The sequence below is a fragment of the Lactuca saligna genome, chromosome 4 (assembly GCF_052625555.1).
Source record: "Lactuca saligna cultivar CGN05327 chromosome 4, ASM5262555v1, whole genome shotgun sequence".
NCBI classification, from domain to species: Eukaryota; Viridiplantae; Streptophyta; class Magnoliopsida; order Asterales; family Asteraceae; genus Lactuca; species Lactuca saligna.
The window spans coordinates 6,905,626-6,921,052 of record NC_136420.1 but is presented as its reverse complement, the minus strand read 5'-3'; the positions used below and the strand labels follow the sequence as shown (position 1 = coordinate 6,921,052).

General features: G+C 34.1%; 1 protein-coding gene across 2 annotated transcripts; it reads left to right on the top strand.

Moving 5' to 3' along the window:
* The first annotated feature begins 6,739 nt into the window (after positions 1 to 6,739).
* LOC145041135 (methyl-CpG-binding domain-containing protein 9-like) lies at positions 6,740 to 14,370 on the top strand. Of its 2 annotated transcripts, none has more exons than XM_078989084.1 (9): positions 6,740 to 7,106; positions 9,081 to 10,464; positions 10,540 to 11,058; positions 11,148 to 11,450; positions 11,533 to 11,832; positions 11,932 to 12,030; positions 12,104 to 12,532; positions 12,636 to 13,412; positions 13,507 to 14,370. In XM_078989084.1, the coding sequence occupies exons 1-9, from the start codon at positions 6,943 to 6,945 to the stop codon at positions 14,149 to 14,151; spliced, it is 4,620 nt and encodes a 1,539-aa protein (XP_078845210.1). In that variant the 5' UTR covers positions 6,740 to 6,942; the 3' UTR covers positions 14,152 to 14,370. The 2 variants fall into 2 exon arrangements, with proteins under 2 accessions (XP_078845210.1, XP_078845211.1); XM_078989085.1 differs by lacking the exon at positions 6,740 to 7,106 and adding an exon at positions 8,708 to 8,821.
* Positions 14,371 to 15,427: the final 1,057 nt, after the last annotated feature.

Sequence of the window (15,427 nt, the reverse complement as noted above, 5' to 3'; positions counted from 1 at the left end):
TTATGAATTTTCAGGTATATTTGGCAGCTTCGCAACCAATACCCCTTCTTTTGGCAAAAGAAACATATGGACTCTTTTGAAATGGTACACGAGACTATCTCAGACTTATCCATTCTCTTTACCATTAGGTCAAGTGACTTGATCATGGCCGATCCCTTTCCATTGGGAAGAGAAAGCTTTTCTGGACTTCCAATGTCACCATTGTCAATGTCCAAATGGGTTTGGAAAGTAGATCTTCCAATATAATTTACTTTACCAATGCCCCAAATCATTGCTGATTTAGCAATATCAAGCGAATAGGTAAGATCACTAAGGTTCGTGTCATAATATGTCATCAAGGAGTGACTAAAGAACCAAGTCAACAGTCAGTTGCCTCGAGACTTCGATACCCGACTCTCCCGTCTTGCCAATATGGATTGAGCGACTTAGAAGTTTCAAGTATTCGAACTTGTGGGATAAGGAGAATGATAGGAGGAGGTGGAGGAAGTGAAGCATGACTTTAAGTCCCACTAATGCACAAAAAAAGGATTGATCTTTCACCTTGATTGCCATTTGGGATATCATCTTCATTAGGAAAGCTTGTTCCTAATTAAATTTAATTAAACTTAAACCATGTCTTTATGGAATTATTAACTCTTTTAATTAAACACTTTAATTAATTTAATGAAGTCCATAAAGTTTGAACTTTAACTTTTAAAATTCTAGGGTTTGGATAAAGTGTACATGGGGGTGACTTTACAAATTCCAAAATTGATGGCAAGTTTTGAAACTTTTCAAAACTCTTCAATTTCATAACATATGGGTTTAATATAGTTTTTTAAAACTTTTAATGAAGAGACTCTTGGAAATCCATAACTTGAGGACAAGTTATGGAGGTCATAAAAAAATTTATGGAGAAAAGACTTTTCAAGTTCATAACCTTATGGTTTTTAATAAAATCCATTAATGAGACTTTTCATATAACTTGACGACAAGTTACATAAACATATTTTATGAAAAAATTTTAGATAAAATTGGATTAAAACAACTATCACAAACATATCTAGCAATATTCATAATCTTGATTAAACTTATATGAATAAAACAATTCAAATCAAACAATTTTAATGTAATTAGTCTAACCATTAAACTAATACAAAACATGAAACTTATGAAAATTATCTTTTGAATTGGATTAGAATGACCATTATCACATCAAAAATAGGTTTATTGGTTCAAAAACAGCTTATGGTAATGTTCCTAGTCCAATTCCAGCCAAAAAATGCGAAGACATGCAATCTGGGAGCCAAACTCGTTGAGTTCTTAAAGGAACTCGTTGATTTCATGGTTTTACACTTGAACTCGTCGAGTTTTTGACAAAAACTTGTTGATTTTTCAGTCTGGGCAGTTTCTTGGCTTCGAAAAATCAGTTTGCATCAAGTATAATCGAAAACAACCCTAGGCTCTGATACCACTAATGGGTTTTGAGCATTCTAACACTCCTAAGGTGTTCATGCAACCCTAAATACCTTGGATCTATGTTTTCACTAATTATACATGAAATCGTGTTTCCAAGGTATTAAGCCTACAACTAGCATACAATTGTCGTAGAATCTAATTAGGATAACATACCTTATGGTGGAGCTTGAAGTCTTGATGTATCTAGCCTTAAGAGCTTAGCCCTAATAACGTGGAAGCCTCAAGTGGAATCACAACACATCATGGACAAAGAATGAACTTGAGAGAGAATCTCCATACACCAAAAACTCCATGAACTCTAAGACTACTCATATAGGCGTTTTTGGTTGTGAATGGATCTATTTATATGTGTGAGGAATCCAAGAGTCTTGGGTATTACCCAAAACCCAAATCCATATCCATGGGATTCATGATCCATGATTCATGTGACCCAACTCTTTATGTATCCATACATAAACTTGGTCCAACATGGATCATAAGCCCAACACATATAAATATAACTAATTAACATAATTAGTCCCCATAAATTTAATTAGTCTCTTTTGATCACTAAATTAATTCCAAATTAATTCTTGATCAATACTAATTAACTCATATGATTTCATATTAATATATTATAACTTATAATATATTAATAAATCATATATAACATCTTCTCTCAAAAGTCTATCCTAACAAATTGTCCTGATGATATGCAACCCAAATGGACCATGCTACTCTCGGGTCAAGTACATACCAATAATAGTTATGGGCTTAGACATCTAATCCTACACAACTTTCATTGTTGAATTATGGTTTGAGTTTTCTTCTCGATACTCCTGAGTTTACTTAAAATGAATCATTTCAAATACAAATTTCTTTTAATTTTTGCGCGTTTATTTTATTTTCTTCCCTGTGCTCAAATTTAGGGGAGAAATCAAAATACAAAAAAAAAATATAAAATGAAAATCCAAAAATATGTTTTATTTCGTAAGTATTTTTAGGAAGTGATATGAAGTCTAGTGCTAAAAGGCAGTATGGAATTCGTATAATGCATTGAAACCAAATTGTTTAGACTATGTGTTCAATGTGCTGGTAGGCACGGAGGGTTCAAAAGGACTAGACTTTGATTGACAATCGAAAGGACTTGATAGTATATACATAGATAGTTTCATTTGCACTGACAATACGACATTCGAGCAGATTGAGCAGTGAGATAAACATGAGAATCTACGGGATACATTAAAATCATATGTATCTAGAACTGTGGTTTAACATTTCCTTGATGTATGGTCTCATGACCTTAATTCTGGCACTGATAGGGTAACTAGGGGGAGTTTGTTGGATCACAAGAAAAAAAAAGCTATAAACCAAGGGGGGGGGGGGAGATTATTAGGTCTAAAAATTGGTTTATACTTTGATTTTCTAAGCATTTGTAGTTTTCGGTCTAGGACCAAAAACCGTCTTTGATTTATTTGTAGCTTGGACCGAAAACTCATTTGTTTTCGGTCAAGTAATTGGGTTTTCGGTCTGGGCCTTGGGTTTTAGTCCATAAGTATAAATAGGGTGAAAGGGGTGTGTTTGAGATAGATTTTTGAGAAGGGGGAACCATACTGTGGAGGGAGTTCTAGAGAAAGTGAGTGAGAAGTGTGTGAATCTAATGTATTGAGTTCCAATCATATAACCATATTGTGGAGGGAATTATAGAGAGAGAAAGTGAGTAAGAAGTATGTGAATCTAATGTATGGAGTTTCAATCATATCATTTTATCTTGCATCATCCACTTGATTGGGATTCTGCACCATCAAGTGGATCGAATTGATAGTCAAGCGAATTTATGCATCTAGAATTATGGATTAACATTTCCTTGATGTACGATCTCATGACCTTAATTCTGGTACTGATAGGTTAACTGGGGGGTTTTGATGAAATAGGTCTGTATAAAACTGTTTTATTGCTTTTTATCTGTCAGTCACATGTTGCTACCTTTGCGTGATTTGAAGAGATTTGACCTAAAACGCAACATATTCAACTCTATTTCTATGCACCTTCTTATCAATGCATTTCTTCCTGTTTGTTAGTCATATGATGTCTCCTTTGTGTGATTGAAACAATTCGACCTGGAACACAGCATATGCAACATTCTATCTCTCAACCCCTCTATATGCGTCAGTCACATGTTGTCCCCTCTGCGTGATTAGAAGAGATCTGACCTGGAGCACAACATATGCACTTCTAAATCTGTCTTCTTTCTTAATAATTGTCTACTCATCTAAAGTAATGAATTCTTTAGAAGCACTTGATTTCCAGGGTATATCGGGAAGTGGGAAACATATTCTAGTGCAATTAAAATTGAACCATTTAATAAGTTGTCTGTAGATCTCGTTGTTGAATTTAAGTGGACTACAATATCCTTGGTCGTCGTCGGCTGAATGGTCTATTTAGGTATATAGGTACATCCGTCTTGTCACTTATAACATGTCCAATTTGTCAACATCCTTTGTGTTTAAGTGGACCACAAAACAATTGATCAGATCTAGACATGCAGGTGTGTGCTGATAAACGATATTGAATTGCTTGACAACTTTGATCCCAAAAGTTTTAAATTTAGTCATTATTTTTGTTTTTGTTAAATTTGTTCATATTTTCTTATATGCACAAATTTAAGGGGGAGAATTAAAACTTAAAAAAAAATCAAATAAAAATAAGAAAATCAAAAATCCAAAAATATTTTTGTTTCTGTTTCATTTTTTTCCAGAAAATATGAAAAATACAAAAATATTGTGTGTTGACTTTGTTTTTAGTTTTGTTTTTATCTCAAAAAAAATTTCGTCTTGAAAAGTGAATTCAGATGTAGATGAGACTCATGAAGACTATATCGAGATTTTCTGAGTCAAGGCTTCATCAGTGATTGTCAAAGAATATTTATTCGAAGGAACAAGAAATGAAGATTATTCTTTCAACTTACAATCTTTCAAACCCATAAGCAAGGTGAAGCTGTACTTGAAGATTATGTGACAGATTGCATTGAAGCCTCCCCAATCAATTTCCTGTTATCTATATACCTAGTGAAGTGATCTAGAAGATTCAATTTCTCTGTTATTCTTTTTGAAGATTCCCAAGTTAAATGTACAAATTTTCGAGAATCCTTACAAGAAGTCTCCACACCCAACGTGCGTTCAATGTCAAATTTTGAAGAAATACCCAATAGTTCAAGATGAACTCACTTACATAGAAGATTCATATGTTCATTTTGAAGCTGTGAAGAAATCGAAGACAAACGTTGAAGCTAAGCTCATAGTGTAGATTGAAAAGAAAAGCAAGCTACAAACCTAGGGGGAGTTTGTTGGATCAAAAGAAAAGAAAGCTATAAACCAAGGGGGAGATTGTTGGGTCAAAAATATGGTTTATACTTTGTTTTTCTAAGCATTTGTAGTTTTCGGTCTAGGTCCGAAAACCGTCTTAGGTTTTACTGTAGTTTGGACCAAAAACTCATGGGTTTTCGGTATGGGTATTGGGTTTGGGCTTTGGGTTTTACCTATATGTATATATAGTGGGATATTAGGAGTGTTTGGTAGCATGAGAGAAAAAGTGGTCCATATCAAAAAGGAAAGCCCTTGTTGTGGAGGGGAGGGAGTTCTAGAGATAGAAAGTAGAGAGAAGTGTGTGAATCTTATGTATTGAGTTTCAATCATATCATTAATTCATTGAGATTCATCAAGTTCTTCTTCACCATTCTATCTTGTATCATCCACTTGATTGAGATTCCACACTATCAAGTGGATCGGATTGATACGTCAAACGAATTTGGAGACTTACAAAAGTTCTAATTGTTAAAATGAAAACATATTTTAATGAGTTACACATATTCATCCATAAAAATGTTTACCAAAAAAGAAAAAAGCAACATGTTTTGATTCTTGTTTTCCGACAATGGCAAGAAGCGAAAATCGAATAATGAGGTCGTTATGAAATATGAACAATAAATGAGCATGTTAAAATTGCAAAACACCTTTTCTTGAACAATCATATCTAGTCCAATTTGAAAAAACAAACAAAAAATCACCCTCCTGTTCTTATGGAAATGCTAACAAAAGATCACCCAGTTTTGAGCTATTTGTTTGCAATTAGGCATATATAAGTTGGCATTAGACTATACCCATTGGTAAATAAGTTGACATTTGTAACTTGATTTATCCTATTTAGTAAATATGTTCAACGGATGTTATATATTTTTATGTCTATTTTTTATATTTTTATATCTTAAGTAAATTAATTATTTGTTTTGAAAAGAAAAATAATTTTAATAAGTTTTATTTGAATACAAAAACTATAAATTATATTTATTTAATAAAAAATGATTTCAATGGGGTTGTTAATGAGAGTGAAAGTTCGGATTTAATTGGTTTTATAAATGGAAGAAAGAGAAATTATTTTTTTAGTGAATCATTTGGTTGAGTTGTGAGTAAGGATAATCTTATAGTTTTGAGAAAAAATATTTAATTATTTATCATATAACATTAAACTATATGATATATCAAAACAAAAAGACTTTATTAATGAAAATTAAATGCAAGTTTGTACAATACCAATTTAGTAATTTAATAAATATAAATAAAAAATATATATATATTTTTGTATGATTCTTTTATACAATTCAACCCAACATTTAATCGTCTATTAACTCGACTTAATAATATATTAAAACCAACCAACCATTAGCAATTAGTTAAAGAGGAAGAGAGATACAAGAAAAATAACAAAGCAAACAGAAGCTTATTAGAAACATTTTCATTAATAGAACAAAACTGATGCTTGGAAAAAAAAGATAACTTTTAATTTATAAGTATTTTGTTTCAAAACAAATACTAGTTCTACTTAAAATTCATAAAACTTATTCTTTTTTTTTTCGAAATTCTAAAACTTTCTTCTACTAGGCTTTTTTGCTAAACCAGGAGTTTAGTTATATTTTTAGTTATGATAAAACTTGTTTTTTTATCTAAGTTATTTTTCTATGATTAAATTTATTCAATCATTTTTCAAATTTTTTATGTTCCTAAGTTATTTTTTTTCCTAAAAAACCTCACTTGAGTTTTCAATAAAATCTCTCATAAAATCAAAGATTTTTTCTTTTGATTCAAAATTGATTTAAGGTCGAGTTGAATTAATTTGAGTGTTTTTAAAATAAAAAATAAAAAATAAAAAATTATATAGTAAAGTAATCTTACTTTTTAAATGGAATCGGATCCGGGTAGTTCACCCGTACCCGGAAACAGTGCCCATACAGTGGCGTTGGAGCTCGATTTGAACGAAACCCCACTCCCTTCTCCCCGAGAAGAAGCTGAGGGTGGTAATGGCGACGGGTTTACAGTGGATCACCGGTGTGGCTTATGTTGTGAGGAGAAAGGGTAGGTGGTGGTATGCTGTGAGTGTGCAAAACATTTTCAAGTAGAGTGTTTTAGGGGGAGACTAGGGGGAAGGGAGTGGACGTACTCCGAGTGTTTGATGGAATGCAACAGAGAGAAGAGGTTGCGAAGAACTGTATCAGCTACTAGTGGTGGCGATTTAGGGCTTGTGGACATGAATGTCTCTCCACCGCGTGAGGTTGAAGGTGATGACGCAGGGTTTTGGGTAAATTCGGAGTTAGCCTTCACAAACAGTGCCCCCAAGTATGATCATCCATTCATCTTTTAAACTTTTCAATTGGAGGATGCATATGCATAGTTTTTTAGTGATACGACTCAAATTTATTTTTAACAATGTCTACTTGCTTTTACTGAGGTTTTCATGGTTTTCTTTGTGTTCTAGAATGATCTACAATGTGTGCTTGCTTTTCCAACAATGACAAAAACATGTTCTTAGTGAAATTGTGATTCAGGAAATAGAATCGGTCTAGTTACTATGATTCAAGTTTGTTTTTTTAACAATGTCTGGGTTTCTATGTGTGTCTGAATGATCTGTAATCTGTTAACGGTGGTAAGGAAAACATGTTTATGATAAAATAGTGATCCAAAAATTGAAGGATACGTAAAGTTAAAAACTTTGTGCCATTTCCCTAAATCTGGATTTAAGTTTTAGCAATTGCCTATCTAAACATATATATTTGGTCATAAATGTTTATTGTTATGTGATCTACCTTTAAATATCTTAGGAAACAAACAACTTTTGAATCCCCCCACTCATATAGGAAGTGAAAACTAATGGAATTTCTTATTCTAGAAACAACAGATATTAGGGTGTACTAACACACGTCCAATAGGGTTATACGTTCTATGCATGTATTAAAAGCATCAAGTTGAGAAGTACATAACTTTGGGTATTGTGAGGAAGCTGGTAAATAAACTATGTGGGGTTAACTATGATTGGTAGATTGTCCATTTCCGATCTAAGTAATGAGGCTCAGGCTCCAACTTGCTAGTGGATTTGTACCTCTCACACTTCTAAGGGAGCATCAAGATTCATATAAATTACATTATCAAAGGGTTATGTTAAATGTTAATCCCATTGTTGTCTTTAGATTTATAAGTAAATTTGAGGAAAAGTGGTGATGCCTTGTGTTGTCCGGATGATCCACTTATAGAATCATAGGTAATATCATGTGTACTCATTGATTGTTCATGGTTTGATGAAATGGAATTTTTTTAAATCCATGAAGCTAACCTTAGTTTTTGTTTAACCATAGGTTTAGTTAACCTCTATAGGCAAAACCAAAAGAATATACTTATGTCTTTGATTCGATAACAATAATAATGTTCACTAATCAACCCCCTCATCCATAAGAATCACTATTATGTTTCCACGGACCAAAATTCTTTTTGTTAGAGCTTTGTGTTCAAATCTCAAGCTACAAAGCACGTTATGTGTGTGTGTGTGTGTGTGTATATATATATATATATATATATATATATATATTAAAGAAGTGTGACTTTTCTTGTTCAAAAATTGTGACCATGATACAACTATTATGGAATACCTTGTTTGCAATGTGGCAATAGTGGTGATCTATTGGAAACAACTTAGTAAATGTCGATTGGGATTTTGTGTGTTATAAGGTTTTCTTCTATGGAACTTGGTTGTTTTGTAAGTTGTAAACTCAGTATATTGGTTACATGTACATGTATATTATATGCATGTAATGATAAGATAACATATTCTCCTACAAACATTTAATGCACAACATATTTACTCTTTCCCTATTTGATTCTTCAAAGTTCTATCTTATTCCTATTACAATCCTAATAGCGATCACTTCATTGTCTTGTACCTTGAACATTTAATACTATATAAATTGTTTTTGAATGCGCATTCAATCACAGTCGACTATTTTGGGACTTCTTATAAAGTTGAGGAAGCAAGTTAAAGATGCATATCATGACCCATAAAGGTAAAAAGTCATGGCAGGGTAAACAAATGTTTGGATAAGACATAAATGCCATATGTGAAATTTTGTAGTCAGATGCTAATTGTTCTTACATTCGTCAAGCATAATACTAATAGAAAGAATGCAGTGAAGTTGAAAGCGTTTATGTTAAAAAAATCAAAATTGAACATTTATTAATTAGTATTCTTCAAGATAAGAAACTTGGATGATAATATTATTATACATTTAGTAAAATTGACTTTCCATATCTTTTTGTTTCCAGGATGCAGGATACGTATTGCAATCCCTTCACTAACTTTACTTTAACTTCTTGCAAAAACACTCATAGTCTTAGAGACGTTGCAAATGGATTTCCATGTGCAACCACTTCCTACAGTACAAGTACAATACAGACTGCACGCATGAATCTTGATATTGCAACACAGAATGACAATTTAGCTTATTTGAAAGCACTTAAAGACTACATATCTGAACACAGAGGTGTATTGGAAGATGGTTGGTGTGTTAAATTTGAATACTCAGAGACTACTTGCAAAACCTCTCCTTTTTACTGTTCCCCAGATGGAAGTAGATACGATTCCATGCCACAAGTTGCTCATCATCTTGGTTTGCTTTCAACCTCCAATTCCATTGATACAAAAAATGATAACACAGTGGAGGGTGGATCAAGGTCACTCAGTAATGGTGGAAATGCAGTTGAAGTTATCCAAATGGAGAATGGTGGTAACAATGGATCAGATTATTCAGTATCATTTCCAGTTCAATTTGAAGATTTCTTTGTTATATCTGTTGGAAAAGTCAACCCAAGGCATCCATTCCACAACACTCACCAAATCTGGCCAATTGGTTACAAATCCATCTGGCATGATAAGCTTACAGGCTCCATTTTTGTATGTAATGTTCTAGAAGGTGATGATTATGGCCCAATCTTTAGAGTAAATCGTCATCCATGCTCAAAGCAATCACTCCCCAATGCTTCAACTGTAATCTACAAGCCTAAACCAGATGAGAATGAGAATGAGATAGCAAGCTCAGAATCTCACCATGATACACCTTCTGATAATAGCTTCATCAATGGTGATGTTATTGGTGAATTCATGGTTGAAGGGAGATCCACATCATCTGCATGGAAGATGGTCTTGGAAACCCTAATTTGTGCATGCCGTCATGCCTTTCAAGATTTGAGTGTTGTGAACTTTCATTGCAACCATAAGGATAACGAGCAACAGTTTTATGGTTCATATGGTGTTGATTCGTTAGACAAATTTGGTTGTTTGACTTTGACTAGTGGTGCTGTTGACCGCATCCCGGAATTGATTTTGACCACAGAGCAACTTGAAGTTTCTTGTATGGTGATAAGGAGATGGTTGGAAATGGACAGATTTGGTTTGGATGCAGATTTTGTGCAAGAACTCATACAACAGCTTCCTGGAGTTGGTGCTTGTTCTGAATATAAATATCTGGATGCCAGATGTCAAAATTCGATTGCACGAACCGTTGGAAGTGGATTTTTTTCGGTATTACATAAATGTAATTCACAGAGAATGATATCAGATAGTCTCACAGAAACCTGTAAAAGAGTCAGCCCACCTGGCAATGCAATTGCTTCTAACCTTCCTCCCTATTTAATTGGGGATGTTCTTCAGGTAACTGAATATTGCTTTATTTTTGCATATTATTTTGAATTTCTTGAAAGTTTCATCCTTTATTTTTCTTTTCAGGTCTATGAGTTCTGCTTGCAGTTTCATAAAGTTCTTGGACAAGATGCACCTCTCTCTAGAGAAAATCTTGAAAAGGAGCTACTGGATCCATGGGTTGATGGGTTTAACCAACCAAATAGTCTTACCTCGTGTTCCACAATTGCCCCTGATACAGGCATGATGCTCTCAGACTTTCATATGACAATGCTGAAGGTGCTAGTGGAAGATATACTATCAAAAGTTACAATATATGATCCATTTGGTGCCATGGAATCCAAGCCAAGAAAAGGGAGGAAGAAAAACATGGACATGACAGTTTCTAGCAAAAAGGGCAATCCTGGTATTTTTCCTATTAATGAAATTACTTGGCCAGAGGTAGCCAGGAGATACATTTTGGTTCTGTTATCCATGGATGATAATTATGAAGCTCCTGATCTCACAAACCGTGAGTTTGATCAAGTTTTCCATTGCTTGAATGGTGATGGGGGCCCACTTTGTGGTTCTCTTACAGGAATGGCTGTAATCGAGGCAGATGCAATGGTAGAGTGAAATTACTTATATACCCCTTATCTGTTTGTGTTTATGTCTTTAACTCTTACCGATTGAGATCGACTTTATGTTGTTTTCAGATTCTAGCAGAGGCCTCGAAGAAAATATTTTCTTGTGTGAAGAGTAAAATTGGAGACTTCATCATTGACAATGATCTTGATGTCAATGACTCTGTGAGGGAGACAAAAAAAATTGACAACAAATGTCCAGAGTGGATAAAGGTTCTAGAACCTATAAGGAGACAACCTACAAACGTGGGAGCAAGAATAAGAAACCGTGTTTTCAAATCTTTAGAAAAAGATCCACCAGAATGGGCGAAAGAGATGCTGTTAAGATCCATAAGTAAAGATGTCTACAAGGGTAATGCATCGGGACCCACAAAGGTTCGTGCTTTTTCTTGAAACTTCCATCCCTTTTCTTAATTTTCTGTAAACTGAGTTTTTTTTTTCAATGGAGTTGAAACAGAAAATTGTTGTATCGGTTCTTGATAAAGTGAGAGATGAGACTCCATTGACCAAGAAGAAAGTCAAAGAAAGCCGAGTTGTGAGGACAGTATCTGATGTGATCATAAAAAGGTGTCGAATGGTGCTACGTGCTGTTGCTGCTGAAGATGAAAACAAAGCTTTTTTTGGTTTCATGAAACCAAATGAATTTGATGATGTTGTGACAGTTGCACGTCGTTTGGATTTTAGAACCATTGACCTCAGATTGGATGCAGGCTTCTATGATCATTCCCATGAATCTTTCATCGAGGATGTTCGCGAGGTATTCCCAAACTACCCTTACTTTACTATTTTGATCATAAAGTTTTTGCATATGGAGAAAAATGTGGGCTAAATCTGACATTTTGTGATCTTTTGACAGGTTTGGGAAAACTTACGAATAACATACAGGAACAAACCCAAGTACATTGACTCCATAGAAACAATTTCAAGAAAGCTTGAACAACTGTACAAACAAGAGGTTAGTTTAGTTCAATTTTTTTAGGGTTAAATGCAGAAAAATAGGATAATATTTTATCCTTTTCATGATCCAGGTACTTACATTGGTGAGCAAAACCATGGATTATGGCAACAATCCGTTTGAAGAAACAAAAAAAGAGCTAAACATGATGATCATCGACACAATCTCAAGCACACTTTTCATTGCACCATGGGAAGATGGAATTTGCAGAGTATGTGGAAAAGACGAAAATGACCATATTTTGCTTTTATGTGATAGATGTGATGCAGAGTATCATACTTACTGCTTAGATCCCCCTCTTCAAAGGGTTCCAAAAGCAAGTTGGTATTGTCCTCCTTGCATTTCTTTCATTACAAGTCAAACCATGTCACATGATCATTTAAATCATGGGCCCACAAAGAAGAAAAGTCAAAGAGAGTTTACTCGAATTGGTTTAGAAGAACTTGCGGATTTAGCAGATGCCATGGAGTCAATGGAGTATTGGGAACTTGGTGTTAAAGAGGTTTGTCTATTTAGACATTGTACTTTCAATCTTTTTCTTCTAAAATATGAATATAAATAAATAAAAGTATGTTGCTATTTTTTTTTTTTTTTTTTTTTTGCAGAGGGTTTTCCTTCTACAGTTTTTGTGTGATGAGTCTTTGAGTTCAACTGTGATTCAAAATCACATGAGTGCAGATGGTTGTTGCAATTTTCAAAAAAACTTTTTGGGCTGGGATTCAGATGGAAGACTTTATTGGGTTCTGGGCCGGCCCGAAAGGGTATTTATGTCCGGCCCACACAGTATAGGTGAAGTGTGTGAAACCTCTTCTTCTTGTGCATGGGTTTGCTATGAATCAGATGGTGAAATTGAGGCTCTGCTTGAATGGCTGGAAGATGATGATGCAAAAGAGAAACAACTGAAAGAAAACATTAAAAAATGGCAAAGAAACAAATCAAATGATTTAAATGATGATCACAGTGTTGGTCAAGGTGTTCTTCAGTTGAGGTCATTGGTTCATGCCACGAATGCAAGGGCAGAATTGGAAAAGAAATTTGGGAAAATATTCCGGTGTGAGTGCTTGGAATTAGTGGGACCTACTCGGCACCATTGTTTTTCATGCCACTCTACATTTTCAACTAACGAGCTGGCTCATCAGTGTGAGGCCAAGGGTATAATTGGAAAAAACCTGTCTGAAGTTGATGGGGGTAGAATGGGAAATAACCGCTTGTCTTTAGCAACAGTAGCTGGGAAAGCTTATGAAATTCTTCAATTTCTTAAAATAATTTTACTGGATATCGAAGCTGTTCTTCCGGATGAAGCTTTTAGACCTTCAAGAAAAGACCCCATCAGGCTACGAATTTGGCGGGCGTTTCTGAAATCAGCTAAATCAATTTGTGAGGTGAGTTTGTTAAAATTACCATTTTACCCTGATTTAACTATTTTGGATAAATTATCTATAACAGTTACTTTGAAACCTGATTGGGTTTTGTCAGATGGTTGAAGCAACTATTATCTTAGAGGACATGATTAAAACAGATTACTTAAGAAAGGAATGGAGGTATTGGTCATCACCTTCAGCTGCTGCTAAAATCTCCACCATTTCGGCTCTTGCCCTACAAATTTACGCCCTTGATGCCGCCGTATTTTATGAGAAGCCGCCACCTCCACCGCCAGTGGACCTGCCGGAATCCCTAACGCCAGGGAATTTGGAGTCAAAGGAGGAAATTCCTACAAAGTCAAACTTGAAGAGCATCCGAAAGTCAAGCAGCTTAACAATAGAATTAGTAATGCCGAGGAATTCCGAGTCAAAGGAAGAAACCCCCAAAAAGTCAAAGTTGAAAAGAAGTCCAACAATGGAATTAGTAATGCCGATGAATTCTGAGTCGATGGATGAAACTCCCAAAAAGTCAAAGATGAAGGACAAGTGGAAGTCAAACAGCCCAACAATGGAATTAGTAATGCCGGGGAATTCTGAGTCAAAGGAAGAAACTCCCAAAAAGTCAAAGATGAAGAGCAACTGGAAGTCAAGCAGTTCAACAATGGTGACAATATTAGATGAGTCAGAACCCATCAAGAATTTTATACCCAAAAGCAGATCAAGGAAGGAGGAGCTTGATGTTTTTAACTTTAGTGATTAAGAATTAATGCTTATTTTAGTGTTGTACATTTATCAATCCCCTGTTCTAGATACAAACTAGAAGCACAAAAGACCCTTTAATCCTTGATTGTTGTTGTGTGTTGATCTACTTTCGTATTGCTTCTGTCTGAGGGGTGTTAATTAATTGTTATCAAGAGGTTAATTAGAGAAACCAAAACAAGTTTCAAGTTACAATGTTGTGGGCTTTAATTTTGCATAATCTTTCTATTTACTTAGTTTGTTATATGGTTTTTTAGAGGTACAAGTATGGAATGTGATTTTTAATCCATACAAGTTTTCATATTTGGGAACTATTTGAATATAGTCAGACTTTGGGAACTATTCAAGTTTCAGGTATCCAAATGGGCTTAAAACAAATTGTGATATATGACGCTTTTTTACAAGTTTTAGGTATATCCAAATGGGCTTAAATCGCACATGATTTTTTTTTTTTTTCGCATACAAATCTAAATCACTTACACATTACCTTTAATCGGTTGATTCGTTGAATGAAAACTGGGATAATCATGTTAGTGTTTTAAAGAATAGTGAAAAATCAAAAGCATGAATCTCCAAAGTCTGTTTGGAAACTTGATAAATCATGAACAGCCCAATGCTCAAAAAGGGGAAAAAAAAACTTTATTAAATTTGTTTGTTGTAGGTGAACTATCATTTAAATTTATTAAAATGGAGCTTTTATTGGACATACTAGTGCATTGAATGTAAGGTTAATTTGCAATCACGTCATAAAGTTAGTAAGGATGTTGCAAATTACTACACCGAGGGAAAAAAAAATGATTTGATTATTTAAGTAGTCCAACAAACACGGTATATTTGACTACAAACACTTGGGACTTCCTCGTGTCAAAGGATCAACTAAATGGTAGTTACAATACAATTTATAGATGATGATTGTGTTATGTACAAAAGAATTATTAATTTTAGACTTATTGATAGTCATAGGTGGATGCAAGGCGTGAGTTATTAGATTGCATAGAAAGGTGGGCGATTAAAAATGTTATGAATATGACGATTAAATCATGACACAATTGAGTTTTTGATTAACAAGTTGCCAAATATGTACGACGGTGGCAAATATTTTCAAATAAGGTGCATGACTTATATTTTAAATCTTATTGTTAAATATTTGATTAAAAAAAGAACAACCATGAAGAGTATGTGCAAAATGGAGTAAGATATGTAAGGCCATTCATACAAAGAATCATTAAATTAAAAAGTGCATGAAAAAGTAAGAAGTAGAATTGAAAAAAATTGTG